We start from the raw sequence: 16073 nt of genomic DNA, 5'->3' as shown, positions 1-16073 counted from the left end.
TAGGAAATCAAGCAAAAACTAGAAACTACATGTAGTCCCTGTATGTAGTTTCTAGTCTCCACTTCATAGATGTAGTGTTTGACAGAAAACTTGTTTTATTCAAGCATATAAAAACACTCTGGATCACACATTAATCTAAATATCTAAATATTTTTAGATTCTTGACCATTTCACATTAGTACATCTATACCATGCATTAATGTGATTACTCTAGACTGTGGTGCTATAGTTTGTAGCTGTGCTAGACCAAGTGCCATATGCTCTAATACATAACATAGATCAGCAAACAATTCTTGGCTCATTTTACCTAATGACTGACATCACTTCCACTATTGCTCATGTCTCAACTGACACAGCAAACTTGATCCTGTCATAATTTCCTTTACCTTGCACAAGGTGTATGCTGCACAACTCATTTCAGAGCCTACAATGCTGAAGCAAACGAATTCCCTTGCATCTATGCATCCAGATGGTTTTCTTAAACTATGCATAAAAGAGCAACCTGATCACCCAATTTGGAATGTCTTCTACTCTCCCAAATGGGGACATCTCTATAGGGATTACCCATCTGGCAGCCCATTAATTGCCAACTTGACTTTGGTAAGATTTGACCTCCTGCCTCTTGTACAGTCTCTCCTCACAATATGGGATAAAAAACACATTATCCCAGCAGAACGTATTACAAATACATGCCTTGTTTGAGCATTGGTGGATCCAAAAGTGATGGTCAAGTTGGTGCAGCTGCAGATTTTCATTGCCTATTTCTTTCCCAACATCACCATAACTAAGCAAATCCCAACTGATGTAGCAGCCATGTTGCAGAATGCTGTGCATTTCACATAGTCCTAAACAGTCCACATAGTGATTTATATATATAGAATTGATTAATGCTATTAAATTTATATAGATGCAAAACAAACCAGGGAAACCCATCACTAGAGAGATTTGGATATTCAGAGGAAGTTAACTGAGAACAGGTAGCGAGTCCCTAATGTCATCAGGGAACTTTTGTTCCCTGATGACATTAGGATTCCTGGAAATATACATGCTGCCTTAGAGCTTCCTTGGACTCAGGGTAGGTCCCCATGGACTGGAGATGTGCAAATGTGTCAAAATTCACAGAGTGATATGGGTAATTACAGACCTGTTTAACTTCTGTTTCAGGGAAAATAAAGGAGTCACTGGTTAAAGAAGCACTGCAGGATCATCTAGACAAAACTGCAGTTATAGTTCCACACAGCATGGGTTTGTTAAGGACAAGTCTTATCTAACCAATTTGATTGGATACTATTACGTGGTCACAAAAGAACTGGATGCAAAAAATAATTTTGATATCATATACTTGGATTTTAGGAAAACTTTTGATACTGTTGCACATGGACAATTATTCTTCAAATTGGAGCAGTATGGCATTAAGAACAACTTGCTGCTATCGATAAAGGGATGGTTGAGTGGAATAAGACAGTGTTAATCATTGGACACTGGTCTTTGTGAACTAATGTCATTAGTGTAGTTCTTCCCCCCCCAGGGTTTGATGTTGGATCCATTGTTTTCTGTATTTATCAATGATATTGACGAAGGTATATCAGGGTTAATGTCAAAGTTTGCAGACAATACAAAGGTTGTCAATGACAGTTCACTACTGCAACAGAATCTAGAAAAGTTGAGCAGGTGGCCTGAGAGGTGGCAATTGAAGTTTAACATTGACAAATGTAAAGTACTGCATATGGGTAGCAGTAACCCCAGAGTGACATACCAACTGTGTGGTACTACACTTAGGGCAGTGGAGAATGAAAATAACTGGGGGTAATTGTGCAGTCAGATATGAAGTTTTCTGAGCAGTGCAGACAGGCTACAAAGTAGCTCATAGTGTCTTGTCTTATAGTCCTGACGTAGCCAAGTGGTCAGGAGTGAGAGTGCATAGCACGTGTTTCTTGAGTGGACCGGGGTTCAAGCCCGTGACTACTAAATACAATAAATATTTGTATTGATGATTTATTGTAAACACTATTGTGACTTGGTTGTCGTGCCAGAGTATAAACAAAAAATTTATTTATTATTATATATAAGAATTTTACTAGCAGGGATAAGGAGGTGATTATCCCCTTGTATAAGGTTATGGTCAGTCTTCACTTCGAGTATTGCATACAGGTCTGGAGGCCCCATTTCTGGAACGAGTACAGAGAAGGGCAATGAGATTAGTGAATGGAACAAAGGTTTGCCGTTACCAAGAAAGGCTAAAATTTTGCAAATTGCAGCATCTGGAAGCACCTTCGAGGTGATCTGATTGAGGTGTATAATGCCTTGAATGGTTTGAGCAAGCTGAACTGATGGGATTCTTCTTATTGCTCAAATTACTCACTTGAGGGGACATAAATTCAAATTGAAAAAAGACAATTGTAGAATAGATATGCAAAAAGTTGCCTTTAGCCAGCCGGTGGTTGATTGTTGGAGCAGATTTCCATCTTCCATGGTGGAGGCTGACAACCTAAGTTCAAGGCAGAGCTAAACAAACATTGAGTGAATGGATGAGTGAAATGGGAAGGGTTTTTTTTTTTTTTTTTTTTGGCTGATGCTATATAAGCTTGTTTCTTACATCAAATGTCTCTGCTACTGCTAATGTTTGGATCACCATTGTATATACAAATATAAAGTTCATTGTTTTATTCTGTATTTTTAATATATTTTTTTTCTTTTTTAAATATATTTCTCAAGATTTTCTTCCCCATCAGTCATTTCTTTAGGGAGTGGCATATTCATAGGTATTTTAGCAGGTTTTCTCCATTCGGTGTCAGAGATATTTTAATTTGAAAAAATTCAGAAAAGATTAAGTGGAGACAGGTTTGAATTTTTTGAATATGGCTTTAAAAGTTGTAGGTGAATAAATCTCTTAAGTGTGGAATAAAGCAGCCGGTATCCCCATCATGGGTTAAACTGATTTAAAGAGTAAAGATGCTATGACATATCATCCATTGCCATACAAAATTTCTGCCATATAAAATAGGCTATGGATGCCAGAGTTTTATATCACTAGCGGAAAGGAAGAATCAGCAGGTTCAGGGTTGGTAGTGTAGAAAAATACAACTTTGGGGGGGTGCACTTAAATTAAAGGATGAAATATCTTCTGAAGTGACAGAAGCAGACAAGATAGCTCACTGATTCATATCAGTTAGCCATCCTGTTCACATCAGTGTTATAATTTCTGAATGATTCCCAGTGATACAGCAAAACTTCATGCAGAGTTAAAACTGAGCATCGTCGCTGCTTCACCACTAGCAATATTACTGCTAACCCCGCTTGCAACGTTACTGCTATCACTATCAATGTACTGCTCTCCTCTTCTGCTGATTGCTTATTCACTGGCTGGCACTGCTAGAGCCTTCACATGACTGTGCTGGTAACCTGGGAGAAGGAATTCCCTCTTACAGGGCTAAAAGGCGTAGCAATGGATTGCGATGCATATCCACCGCTAGAGCCCACAGGCTCCAGACTTGATAACAGTGTCTCAGAGCATGACTCAAATCATTCAAAGAGACTATTAACGGAAAAACCAACGACAGATATCCCACCATTTCTCATAATGCATTCATTATCCACACAACTTGTTGGCAAGCTATTGCCTTTTCTAATACAGAAATGTTTAGAATTGGTTGTTGGATCTCCTAAAATGGTAAGACGTCTGCAATCTGGAGAAGCTTCCAAGCCAGGTCATTCAGAAAAATTGTTAAAATTAAGAATATTTCACACTATTTCAGGGTCTATTACGCCCCATAATATTCGTCAGCGAATGGGACTTACTGTCTCAGAAGAAGGAATAGTACTAGAACTCAGTGAACAAAAAGTGACTCGTGCACGGAGAACAATGACCAAGAAAGATGGCAATCTACTACCAACTAGGTTCCATCATTTTGACTTTCAGTACTCCTACTCTTCCATCTTCTGTTAAAGCAGGTTACCTAAACTGCAAGATCCAGCCTTGCATCCTGAATCGTATTCGTTGCTTTAAGTGCCAGAAGTACAGCCATTCTCACACAGCATGCTGAGGCAATGCTGTGTCCTATTTGTGGCTCAAAGGAGTATTCCCAAGGAGACTGTACAGCTTCCACCCCTACTTGCCCAAACTGTAAAGGAAACCATCCTGCATTTTCTAAAGCATGTGACCTTCGGAAAACAGGCAAAAAAATTCAAAAATATAAAGTGGAGCACAAAGTCACATACCCTTTTTTTTTTTCTTTTTTTTTTTATGTGAACCCCCAAACACGAGAGGTATTAGAACCTATAGTACTTAGTACCGTGCTTGGGTTCGAGGTTGAGCAGACGAAAGAAGACATTTGTTGACATTGGACTTGAACTTCTGTAGATTGTAATTTTCAGGAAATACGTTAGAAGGAGGGTTGTTCCAGAAAACGGCAGTTGAATGAATAAATGAGGAAGATGAAAAGTTGGTTCTGTGGGTTTGAAGTTGGACAGTAAATGGATGTTGGCTGGTGGCGGCATGTGTTCGGACTGTTTTGAAAGAGAGAGCAGGAATTATAGAAGCCAATTCAGAAGAACAGTGCCCATGGAAGTATCTGTAGAAGAGGCATGCAGCAGAAACAGTACTTCTATGAGAAAGCAAGTGGAGAGACTCTGTTAGAGATGAATCATTAATTAACCTAACTGCCCTCTTCAGAATGGAATCAAGAAGCCTGAGAGAGGTTTTGGGGGCACCACCCCAGATGTGGGAACAATATTCCATGGCAGGGAGGATTTGTGATTTATACAGAGTGAGCAGCTGTTTGGAAGAAAAGTAACGCCGAGAGCGAAAGAGAAAACCAAGTTTTTTAGATGCAGAGGAAGCAATATTTGTAATGTGCTTGTGCCAAGAGAGAGTCAGGTTAATCCCCAAAAGAGATATATCATTTTGCCTAGAAATCGGAGTGTCACTAAAGATAAGCATAGGAGCAGAAGAATCCTTTTTGTGAGATATAAGACAAGACTGAGTTTTAGAAGAGTTGAAATCAACTAAGTTGTCTTTGCCCCACTGGAGAATTACCTGAAGATCGGTATTTAAGGAATTGGTAGCAGATTTTCGAGATATTGAAGCTGATTGAGCAGGACAAGGTTTCTCAAAATGGAAAGTGGAATGCAATGTGCTATCATCGGCAAAACTATGGATAGGATTTCCAGTCAATGGAAGAAGGTCATTAATCTACAAGAGGAAAAGAGTGGGAGAAAGAACTGAACCTTGGGGGATACCGGCATTAGTGGAGAAGTTAGAAGACGGAGAGCCATCTACCATCACCCTCAGTGAGTGATCAGAGAGAAAACTGGATAACCAATTACTAAAAACAGTTGGCAAACCATAAGATGGAAGTTTGTTTAGAAGACCTTTATGCCAAACACGATCAAAAGCCTTTGAGATGTCAAGAGCAACTACTTGTGTTTCACCGAACCTTTCCATTGAATTAGTCCATAAATGGGTAACATAAGCCAGAATATCACCAGTGGATTGACACTGGCGGAATCCATACTGGCGATCTTTGATCAGACGGAAGGTTTCTAGGTAGTTTAAGAGTTGGCAGTTAATTGATTTCTCCATTACTTTAGAAAGAGCAGAAGTAATTGCAATGGGACGATAATTGGATGGGAGGGATTTGTCACCCTTTTTATGAACTGGCTGGATATGAGCAAATTTCCAAGCAGAAGGAAAAACACCTTTGGAATATGAAAGTGAAAAACAAGGCGGCAAAGAATAGGAGTAAGTTCAGGAGCACAGGTTTTGAGAACAAGTGGAGAAATACCATCAGGACCTGGAGCTTTCTTAGCATCAAGATTCATCAAAATCCTTCTGATATCCTTTTGACGGAAGACCACAGGAGGCATTGAATGGAGTGTGTTGGGAATGGTGGGGGGTGTTTTACCAAGATCATTAATACACGAGCTGGAAGAAAAATAGGATGCTAGCAGGTCAGCTTTATCCTTGGCTGAAGTGACAACAGAACCATCTGGTTTGGACAGAGGTGGGAGCAGAGATGGGCAAAAGTTGCGGCCAATAGCTTTCGCAAGAGACCAGAATGCTCGGCTACAATTAGGGCAAGAAGCAAGTTTTCTACTCCTAGCCTGTTTAAACTCTAGTTTTGACTGATTAATAACTGCTTTGCAATTGTTGCGAGCTTTGGTGTAGGCAGAAAATGAAACTGAAGAATTGGAAACAAGCCAATTACGATATGCAATGTCATTCTCTTGAACAGCTTTAGCACATTTATTGGAAAACCAAGGTTTAGATAAAGGATGTGATTTTAAAGTGGAGTGTGGGATAAAGGATTCCATTCCTGCAAGAATAATTTCACTGACACGATCTGAGCAAACGTTGACATCAGAAGTTTTGAAACAGTAATCCGACCAAGGAAAAGAAGAAAAGAAGTCTCGCAGGTCATCCCATTTTGCATTCTTGTAATGCCAAACAACACGAGGTTGGGAATAACCATGAGATAAAGGTTCCATTGGAGAAGAGACAATCACCAAGTTGTGATCTGAAGTGCCTAAAGGACCTCTCACTCCGACTGTGTTCTTAGAAGGGTTGTTTGTGAGAAAAAGATCAAGCGTATTGGCTGTATGATTAGGATTGTCCGGTATTCTTGTAGGTAAATGAACAATCTGTGCTAGGTCATTAGTAATTGGAAAAGCCTCAGCATCTCAACCTGCTGGGTCGGTGTGACTAGAAAACGGAAGCCAGCTGGAGTTGTGAACATTAAAATCACCAAGGAAAATGACCTCACTGTTAGGAAAGTTGGACTGGAAAAAATCAAGTTGCAAAGAGAGGAAGTCAAAGAGCTCCAAGTGATTAGTGGAGTTGGGAGAACAGTAGAGACAACAGATGAATTTGACACAATAAGGTAGAGAAATTTTAAGCCAGAGAAGATCAAAGAGAGGAGATTCCAAATTGCCAAGTCTCTGACAGGGAATATCAGAATGGACATATGCACAAGTACCACCTTTGAGGCAAAAGGAATCGTACAGCGAATAATTTGGGCATCTGAGATGAGCAGTAGTTGAATCAACCGATAACTGAGATTCTGTCAGAAAAAGTACATGAGGTTTGGCAGACTGCAAGTGGAAATGGACATCGTTGAGATTAGAACTGAGACCACGTATATTTGCAAAATGAATTAGGAAATGCTTGGAAAAGCACTTCCTAATTCATTTCACAAGGAAAAACACCTTTAGAATAAGAAAGTGAAAAAATGCGGCAAAGAATAGGAGTAAGTTCAGGAGCACAGGTTTTGAGAACAAGTGGAGAAATACCATCAGGACCTGGAGCTTTCTTAGCATCAAGATTCATCAAAATCCTTCTGATATCCTTTTGACGGAAGACCACAGGAGGCATTGAATGGAGATTGAATTGAATTTTTATCCTGAAGCAAGAAAGCAAATACTGCTAACCATGCCTAGCCAATCATACACATCGGTCAAAAGAAACAGCCACTCAGCTGCAGCTCAAACAGATGTCTCCGTAGAACTGAATATTTCCTTTGCTACCTGGGCCAAAACTGTGCTAACATCCAAAACCAAACCTGCAGTCAATGAAACCAGCAACGCACCAATCAGTATCCCAATTGATGCTATCTCTACCTTACCAGAAACAACAAAATCAGCTATTGTTGAAAATCAGAAGAAAGTGAAACCACGCAATGGCAATATGGAAATTGAGACTCCATCAGCGGATAATGACAAACTAGAGATACATGCTAATGATACCATGGACACAGGATGCCCGATCTGTCCCAGAAATGAAAAATCAAAACTAAGCAGACAGAAACCTTCTCAGAAAATAAGTCAGACCAATCTTCCTCAATCCCAAACAATGAACAAATTCCTACAATGGGACTGTAGAGGATTACACAGTAATATAGATGACCTGAGTGATTTACTTATTCAAATTAAAGCAGTAGGTGTATGCATATTGGAAGATCTTTCAAGAAACCTTTTTATCATCACAAGTTTCTTTAAAATTCAAAAATTACACTATGTTTAGGTGAGACAGGGATTCTAGCACTCCTGCTCATGAAGGGATGGCTATACTTGTCAAAAATACCATACCGTCAAGACATCTTCAACTACAAACCCCCTTAGAAGTTGTAGCAGTTCGGATGACAATGGGAATATCGTTAACCCTTGCATCCATTTATATCCCACTGAATTATCCTTGCTCTCAGACTGAACTTGATAATCTTATACACAACTACCACCTCCTATCTGCTTACTCGCTGATTTCAACAGTCACCACCCATGGATACAAGAGGCCAATTAATTGAAACATTCCCTGGATAACCAACCTGAATCTGTTAAATTCTGTCTCTCCAACTCATATTCAACTGCCTACAGGTGCTGTATCAGCCATAGACTTATCCATATGTTCAGCATCTCTTTTTCCAAGCACGGAATGGTCAGTGCTGAACGATCCATTCCACAGTGACCATTTTCCTGTCATCAGTTCAATTCAAATAGGTCGTGGCATGTCCTACAGGCCGTACTTCTTGGAATTTTCATAAAGCAGACTGGATAAACTATTCCACTTGTGTCCTACTTGACAACCTATATGTACTGGAAACAGCATATTGATTGACGTAACTGATCACATTACCAACCATATATTATCTGTAGCAGAAATTTCCATTACAAAATCTGACCAGCACAAACGTGTACACCAAAATCCATGGTGGAATGAAGAATGCTCCAAAGCAAAACGAGAAAAAAAAAAAAAATTGGGAATTTTGCAAATTCCCAACTACCACCAATCTAATTGCTTATAAAAAAAAAACTCAAAGCAGTAGCAAGACAAATTAGGAAGAAAGCAAAACGTGGCTACTGGATTAACTTCACCTCAACTAATAACAAAAATACTGACATCCGAATTATCTGGAAAAAATACAAGCTCTCAGTGGGAAATTTCTATTGTTGCAGTCTGCGATAATACAATGGAATGGGCATGACCTATCTTCCCCATCTGATATTGCAAATACTTTAGTTTATAATATTTCTGCCTCATTCTCTTATATGAACTCCTTTTCAATACATTAAAACTAATGAAGAACATTATAAAACGAATTTTTCAACTAGTCTCTCACTTCCGTATAACCAACCCTTTACTTTGTCTGGGTTCAAAGATTCCTTAGCAAATCTCCAAGTAGTGCAGCAGGACCAGACAGCATTCACTGTAGTATGCTAAAACATCTATATAAAGCCGATCTTTACATACTCCCATCAGCATGCTCAATGCTGATGGGATTCTTCCTCTAGCTCAGAATAATCACCTGAGAGGGCATAAATTCAAATTGAGGAAAGACAGATGTGGGATAGACGTGCGGAAATTTGCCTTTAGTCAGCGGGTGGTTGGTTGGTGGAACAGACTTCCATCCCTTGTAGTGGAGGTTGATAGCCTAAATAAGTTTAAGGCTCAGCTGGACAGGTATTTTGAACGAACAGAGGGGTGAAGTGGAAGTGGGTTTTTTTTTTTTTTTTTTTTGGCTGATGCTGCATAAGCTTGCTTTCTTGCATCAAATGCCTCTACTAATGCTAATACTCTGACTCTTTTATAACCGGATCTTCTCAGAAAATACATATCCTCTGTCATGGCATCATTCCTATATTTGTGCTATCCCAAAACCAGGCAAAGATTCTTCTCTAGTTCAGAATTACAGTTCAATATTATTGACAAGCTGTTTGGGCAAAATCTTTGAAAGGATGGTACATGAGGCTCACCTGGATTCTAAACTCCCAAAACCTTATTTCTGATCACCAATATGGCTTCCGTAAAAACAGGTCTACCCTAGATTTACTTGTCAAAATTGAATCAAACATACATAATACCTTCGTCATGAGGCAGCATCTAGTTAATGGTGAACCTAGATATTGAGAAAGCATTTGATGCCACTTGGCGTCATGGTATTATTAAAGATATGCATCAATTGGTGGACTGAGAGGTTACCTTCCTCAAATCATTCAGAACTTTTTAAGCTTATGCACCTTTCAAGTCCGATATCGAAACATGCCAACAGCATCTCACATTCAAGAAGAACACGTCTCGCAGGGTTCCATATTGAGTTCTACCTTATTTGCGATTCGGGTCAACAACATATTGGAAGATCTTTCAAAAATCATTCAAATATACATGTATGCGGATGACCTTACCATATCCTGCCAGTCACAAAGTATGAATACTGTTGAAAGACAGTTACAAATTGCTCTTTCCAGAATAGAATCTTGGACCTTAATGGATATCGTCTTGCTGAGCAGAAATCCACCACTATTCACTTCTGCAAATTATGGTCACTTCATCCTGATTCTGAGCTAAAGATCAATAATGTTTCAATTCCCCTTGCTTACACTGTCCATTTTCTTGGCCTGGTACTAGATAGAAAACTGAACTTTCAATCACATGTGGCCTATCTTTGAATCATCTGTTTGAAGAAGTTGAATATTCTCCAGCTTGTGTTATCCATGTTATGGGGTGCTGATCGACTTACCTTGACCCATCTTTATAGGGCTCTCATCAGGTCTTGCTTGGACTATGGCTCTCAAGTGTATGATTCTGCGAGGAAAAGTACTTTAGAGCTGTTAAACACCATCCAGCATAGTGCTCTGAGAATTTCTCTAGGGGCTTTGAACCTCCCCAGTTCAGAGTCTTTACGTTGACTCTGAAGCAAGACAAATTAGGAAGAAAGCAAAACGTGACTACTGGATTAACTTCACCTCAACTAATAACAAAAATACTGACATTACTTCTCCTGTATGCTGCAAAAATACACAGTCTTCCTGCTCACCCTAATTGGAGATGCCTGTACAATACCAAATGGGAGTCATTTTACAATAGCAAACCAAATGAAAACTGACCTGCTCCCCTTAGACTTAAAGAACTAGATGAATCTTGGAATATAGAAATTAGTAATATATTTCAAGACATTACACCATCAGATCCGCCTTGGAGAAATATCTCTGCAATTTATGATGACTATTTTCAACAGTGGGGAAAGAACATCTTATCTTTGTCCAATATTGCACAGTTACATGCAGCTTACTCTCTTTCTAACTCAAAGGCATGTGAAGTCAATACAGATGGATCAAAAACTGATACCCAAGTAGGTGCTGTGGCAGTCTTCCTGTCATTCACAACTTCTGTCTCGTTACCAATCGATTGCAGTATCTTCACTGCTGAGCTTTATGTTATAAACTTGGCTCTGGGTCATATTACTCAATTTCGTCTGCCTTGATATACACTGACTCACTCAGTGCTGTCTCTGCTATAAGTAGTAATACGAACACATCTCACCCTGTAATAAAACAAATCCATTCTAAATTACTTGCTTGTAATGAGTCAAACCAAACTGTGACATTCTGCTGGATTCCAGGACATTCTAGAATAATAGGAAATGAAAGAGCAGATCTTGCAGCCAAACAACCAGATATTGCCCTTTGTATACTTTTCAAAGTAAGTACAAACTCCATATACCGATTATAAACATATTATCCGTAAAGCATGTTACAATAGTTGGTCACTAATCTGGAGAGGTTATCCAGGAAACAAACTATACCAAATAAAACCAGAACCAAAGCTGTGGTTTTCCAGTTTCCAGGACAGCAGAGACAAAACAATTTTAGGAAGGCTAAATAAGAATTAGGCATATGCACCTCACTCACCTGTATCTATTAACGAATGACAACGCTCCCCAATGTACATCTTGTCATGTACAACTGACCATTCGCCATTTGTTGGTGGACTGTCTCCACTTTCAAAATGTTCACTATATGATATGTAGTAAGCGCCGGTCATTGTGATCACGTTTGTGAGCGCATTATAGCCTTAGTCGCTAATGCGCCAATAAAACCCAAGCAACAACAACGTTTGTGAATTGAATTTTAAATTCTATTAAACAGTGATTCTAATTAGCAAAAATAGGAGGAATATTATCCATAGGCTATAAAAGTAAAGATATATTAAGTACAAATTTACACTTTATTACCTTACCAATTAAAAAATTAAATAAGTGAAAATCGGAAGAATATTTTCCACAGTTAGCAAAATAAAAATAAATTTACGCTTATGCGCATAGCTTAATTAATACTGTAATATGTACATACTAACTAGTTGACATTTCTGTTCACTGACATTTGTGGGTGGGGGTTAAAATTTAAAACAGTAAAAAAGATAAGCAATCAATAACAGAGAACACAGCTGCACAAATTGCAAGTAACACAATACACACGAGAATGGAGTAAGAAGTTACGAAGGTTAAAAAATAGGAATGAAGAGAAGATTCTGAAAAATAATTTTTTTGTATGATTGAAGATTTCATGGAAGTGTAAACATATTTCACCATAATAACCCACAGAATTCCAGTTGTCGGTATTATCGCAAATTCAATAAGATTGAGTTTACTATTCGTTTATAATAGATTGCACTAACAGAAAACCCCAATAAACAGGGGGCTGCTAATTGTTTTTATTGTTTTATGGTTGTGACCTCCAGAAATTCGAACCACGTGGTGCGGTGGGAGACAATCGTAGGGTAATCTCGAGTGCTGCGGTCTCCTGCCCCCGATTAAACAGCACGTTGTCCAAATTAAGCGAAGTAAACCCCGGCTATTTTCTCGATTAGGTTCTGTTCTTTAAGATTTGTTCCAAAGAAACAGCTGCCCTGATTAACCGGTGGCACAAATAACTGGAATCCACTGTATTTCATATTCACCATTAGAAAGACACAGTATGGCCCTAGCAGCCCATGTTTTGTTAAACTCAACAACAACAACAGCAGAGTTAAAATTAGACTGCTCAATTTTTAAGCCATTACTATGAACAGAACTTTGAAATTTTAATCATTTGTCACTTGCACCCATATTCATGTTTGGGCTTGTCACTTACACCCTTATTCATGGTCCAGCTTTCACGTTGTGTAGGCTGATAAACCCAGTGCAATTCAGGTGAGAAACTGTTACCTCCATCTAATTGATCAAATTGTTTTGGAAGAAGTTGAGGATACTGATCGAAAATAAAGTTCTTGCATTTCATTTTAATTCAGGTCAGTGTTTTGGTCAGAAAACCTGCATTTGTAACCCCCCGCCCAAGACTTTATCTATAAATCGGGGTTGATAACACCTAAACTCACAATTATCAGGGAGTTAATGCATCCAGTTATAAATTTTTGTAGGGTTGAAGTTTGCAATTTGTTGCTTATTTCTGTTAATTTCTTTCACTTCCATATAGTGTTGTCTTTTTAATTTCTTTCAGGTTGGGATTAGAGGAAAATGATTCAGAAGAGGATAATTTAGATGGAATTTACAAATCATATGAATCTCTTCCAACATATGAACACACTGTGAGTACAGATTCCAGTAACTTTGTTAGTTGCGAAGATAATTTTGCTTCAGAAAACAAAAATGAAGCATTTAAATGTGATAGAAATTTTGAAGTTCCACCTCTACAAATAGCTAACACCAAAAGTGACATCTTCTGTATCTCAGAATGTAGCAGTATCAGAACCTCCACTTCTCAGCATAGTTTACTTGAATCGCAAGTAAATGATTGTGCACTATTGAACAGGACCAAGACATCAAGCAAAGGTGGTGAATTAAGCTGTAATCCTGCTGCTTCCACACCTCTGAACAAATCCAAAGAGGAATTGCATTCAGTAAGTAACTATTGAATATTGCCATAATAATTTGATTAGGAACTAATTTAAGCATTTGTTTTAAGTTTTACATGTAAAAAATCTTATAAAAATATTTTTTATATCTAATTAATTGGAAGAAGGGTGCTACATAGTCATTCATCATGTGGGCCTGAATTAAGTAACACTGATATACATGTGAAAGATAGTTTTTTTTTTTTTTTTTCCCCTTTTGAAAATGTAATTACATTAAAAACAACCAAATTTAATAGCAATGCTTAATTTAGCGGTACTCACCTTTGTATGCTCTGCAATTGATGCTTGGGATAGGAAATTAAATAAATTGAGGTTGGGGTAATGAATTGAAAATCGGAATTAAAATAAGCTCAAGGAAGGAGGAGTGCACAACTTCGTCCTTGGTTGTCATTAATGAATAGTTGATAAATTAATTAAGGAAAGAATTTAAAAGTTTGAACTGGGTAGGCCAAAAGTCATAATGAGTTGACTTTCGTTTGTTAACGTTTTCAGTTGGCAATGATGAAGTAGGGAGAGTATGCGTATATTTAAAGGAGTTTTAAGTTCCCGTGATGCTCTTTTAAACATGTGGGAATCTCAGGTGCGTGAGATTCCAGACCGGGGAAAGATTGTAGGGTAGTTTTGCGTTTATGACGTTGAGTTTGGAGTGACGGTGAAACCATTCTATGATGAGGGCTTCGTACTGAAAAATTTTATAACAGGATTTTAATTTAATGATAGTGATGGCTGAATCGATTAGGGGGTTGTGATTATTGGAATGTACGTATTGTGTAAGTTCGGTACTTGATTGTCCTGTTCTAAAACTATTGTGATGATTATATGCTCGTGTATTAGGTGTTTTTGTGGAACTATATTTGGTGGTGGTACTTCCGATATAACAGGTATTGCAATTTTGTTGACATTTTATTAGGTATATGATGTTATTCATATACCTAATAAAATGTCATTAATTTGATGTTTATATGTTTCTTTGTATGAATTGAATATTGAGCTAAGTTTGTTATAGGCAGAAAATGTGAGTGTGATGTCTGTACCTGCAAACACCCGGCGGAACTGTCCGGCCAGGCAGCTCTGTGGTAAGGGAGAACAATACGTGTGTTACTATTTGCGTTATGTTTAGGTGAATTATTGATGTTATTTTTGGCGGTAGAAGTGGTATGTTGAATTAACTGAAATGGGTATTTTCTGGCCATAAACTTTTCTGTAAGATATTGAAGTTCAGTAGATAGGTCATCTTGTGTGGAGCTATATTTGATGGCATTATAAACCTGATTATAAAGAACGGCATTTTTTGTACTAAGTGGATGGTGTGAGTCAAAATGCAGCTATTTCGCTGTATGTGTGTTTTTCCTGAAGATTCTGGTTCCAAGTTTGGTGTCTGTTTTGTATATGGTGAGATTAAGAAAATTGATCTGTCAGTTTTCTTCTGTTTCAAGTGTATATTTTAATCTGTCATGTATTGAATTAAATTTAGTAAAAAGGATATCGATTATGGTTCTATTGCCTATTATTAGTATATCGTCTGCATATCGTATGTATAATTTAATTTCTGGGGGGTAAGTCTGTAGTATTTGATTCTCTATGGTTGCTAGGTAAATTTAGGATAAGGGGAGGAAATTCCTAGACCCATAGGTAGGCCAAATATTTGTTGGTATATTTGATTATGGAACCGAAAATGTCTAGCGTCTAATAGGAAAGAGGTGAGAACTAAAATATTATTGGAGAGGGAGGTGTGGTTGGATAGGGTATTATCTTTCATTAGGAGATCCTGTAAAGCCTGTAGAGTGAAAGGTAGGTGTACATTTGTGTAAAGTGAAACTACGTTGAAGGATGCTAGAATATCTCCGTTGGAGATTAAGGTAAAGTTTATTTTCTCAAATGCTTGAATAGTATTGCTAACTTTGTATTTAGAGAATCTTGTGAGGGGGGAAATGATTTTTACTAAAAAAGAGGATAGGTTAGCAAAGGCAGATTTGCTGAAGGAAATTATTGGTCTTAAGGGTGGGTCAGGTTTATGTAGTTTGGTGATGCCAAACGTGTGGGAGGATGTTATTCCGTATACCAATTTGTTGCAATGTGTGTAAATTAATTTCGTTGTTTGTCCTTAACCTTCTTAAGATGGTATCGAGTTTATTTTTAAGTTTGGTGATATTATATGTGTTGTCAGGTTTATAGGTGTCATGATCGGAAAGAATGTGTTCCATTTTGTTAATTAATATAAGTGCTTTTATCTAAGATTACTATGGTATTGCCTTTATCAGCTTTTTGTATAATGATGTTGAGGGTACTTCATGTTTTCTGTATATCGATAATTGTTTATTTATATTGGGTTGCGAGTGGAGTTTTGAACTGAGAATAGAATTGGTTTGATGTATGATGCGCCATTTATCGG

General features: G+C 38.0%; 1 protein-coding gene across 1 annotated transcript in view; it reads left to right on the top strand.

The window, feature by feature from the left end:
• The window catches only part of LOC150081788 (splicing regulator SDE2), a 150983-nt gene that overhangs the window by 105471 nt on the left and 29439 nt on the right, over positions 1 to 16073 (top strand). The window contains exon 6 of the mRNA XM_090379664.1: positions 13267 to 13666. Coding sequence (XP_090235790.1) covers positions 13267 to 13666 — 400 coding nt within the window. The remainder of the gene's footprint in view (positions 1 to 13266; positions 13667 to 16073) is intronic.

Source organism: Mastigoproctus giganteus, chromosome 8 (assembly GCF_048544385.1).
Source record: "Mastigoproctus giganteus isolate SK-2022 chromosome 8, ASM4854438v1, whole genome shotgun sequence".
NCBI lineage: Eukaryota > Metazoa > Arthropoda > Arachnida > Uropygi > Thelyphonidae > Mastigoproctus > Mastigoproctus giganteus.
This window is presented reverse-complemented; position numbering and strand designations above follow the sequence as displayed.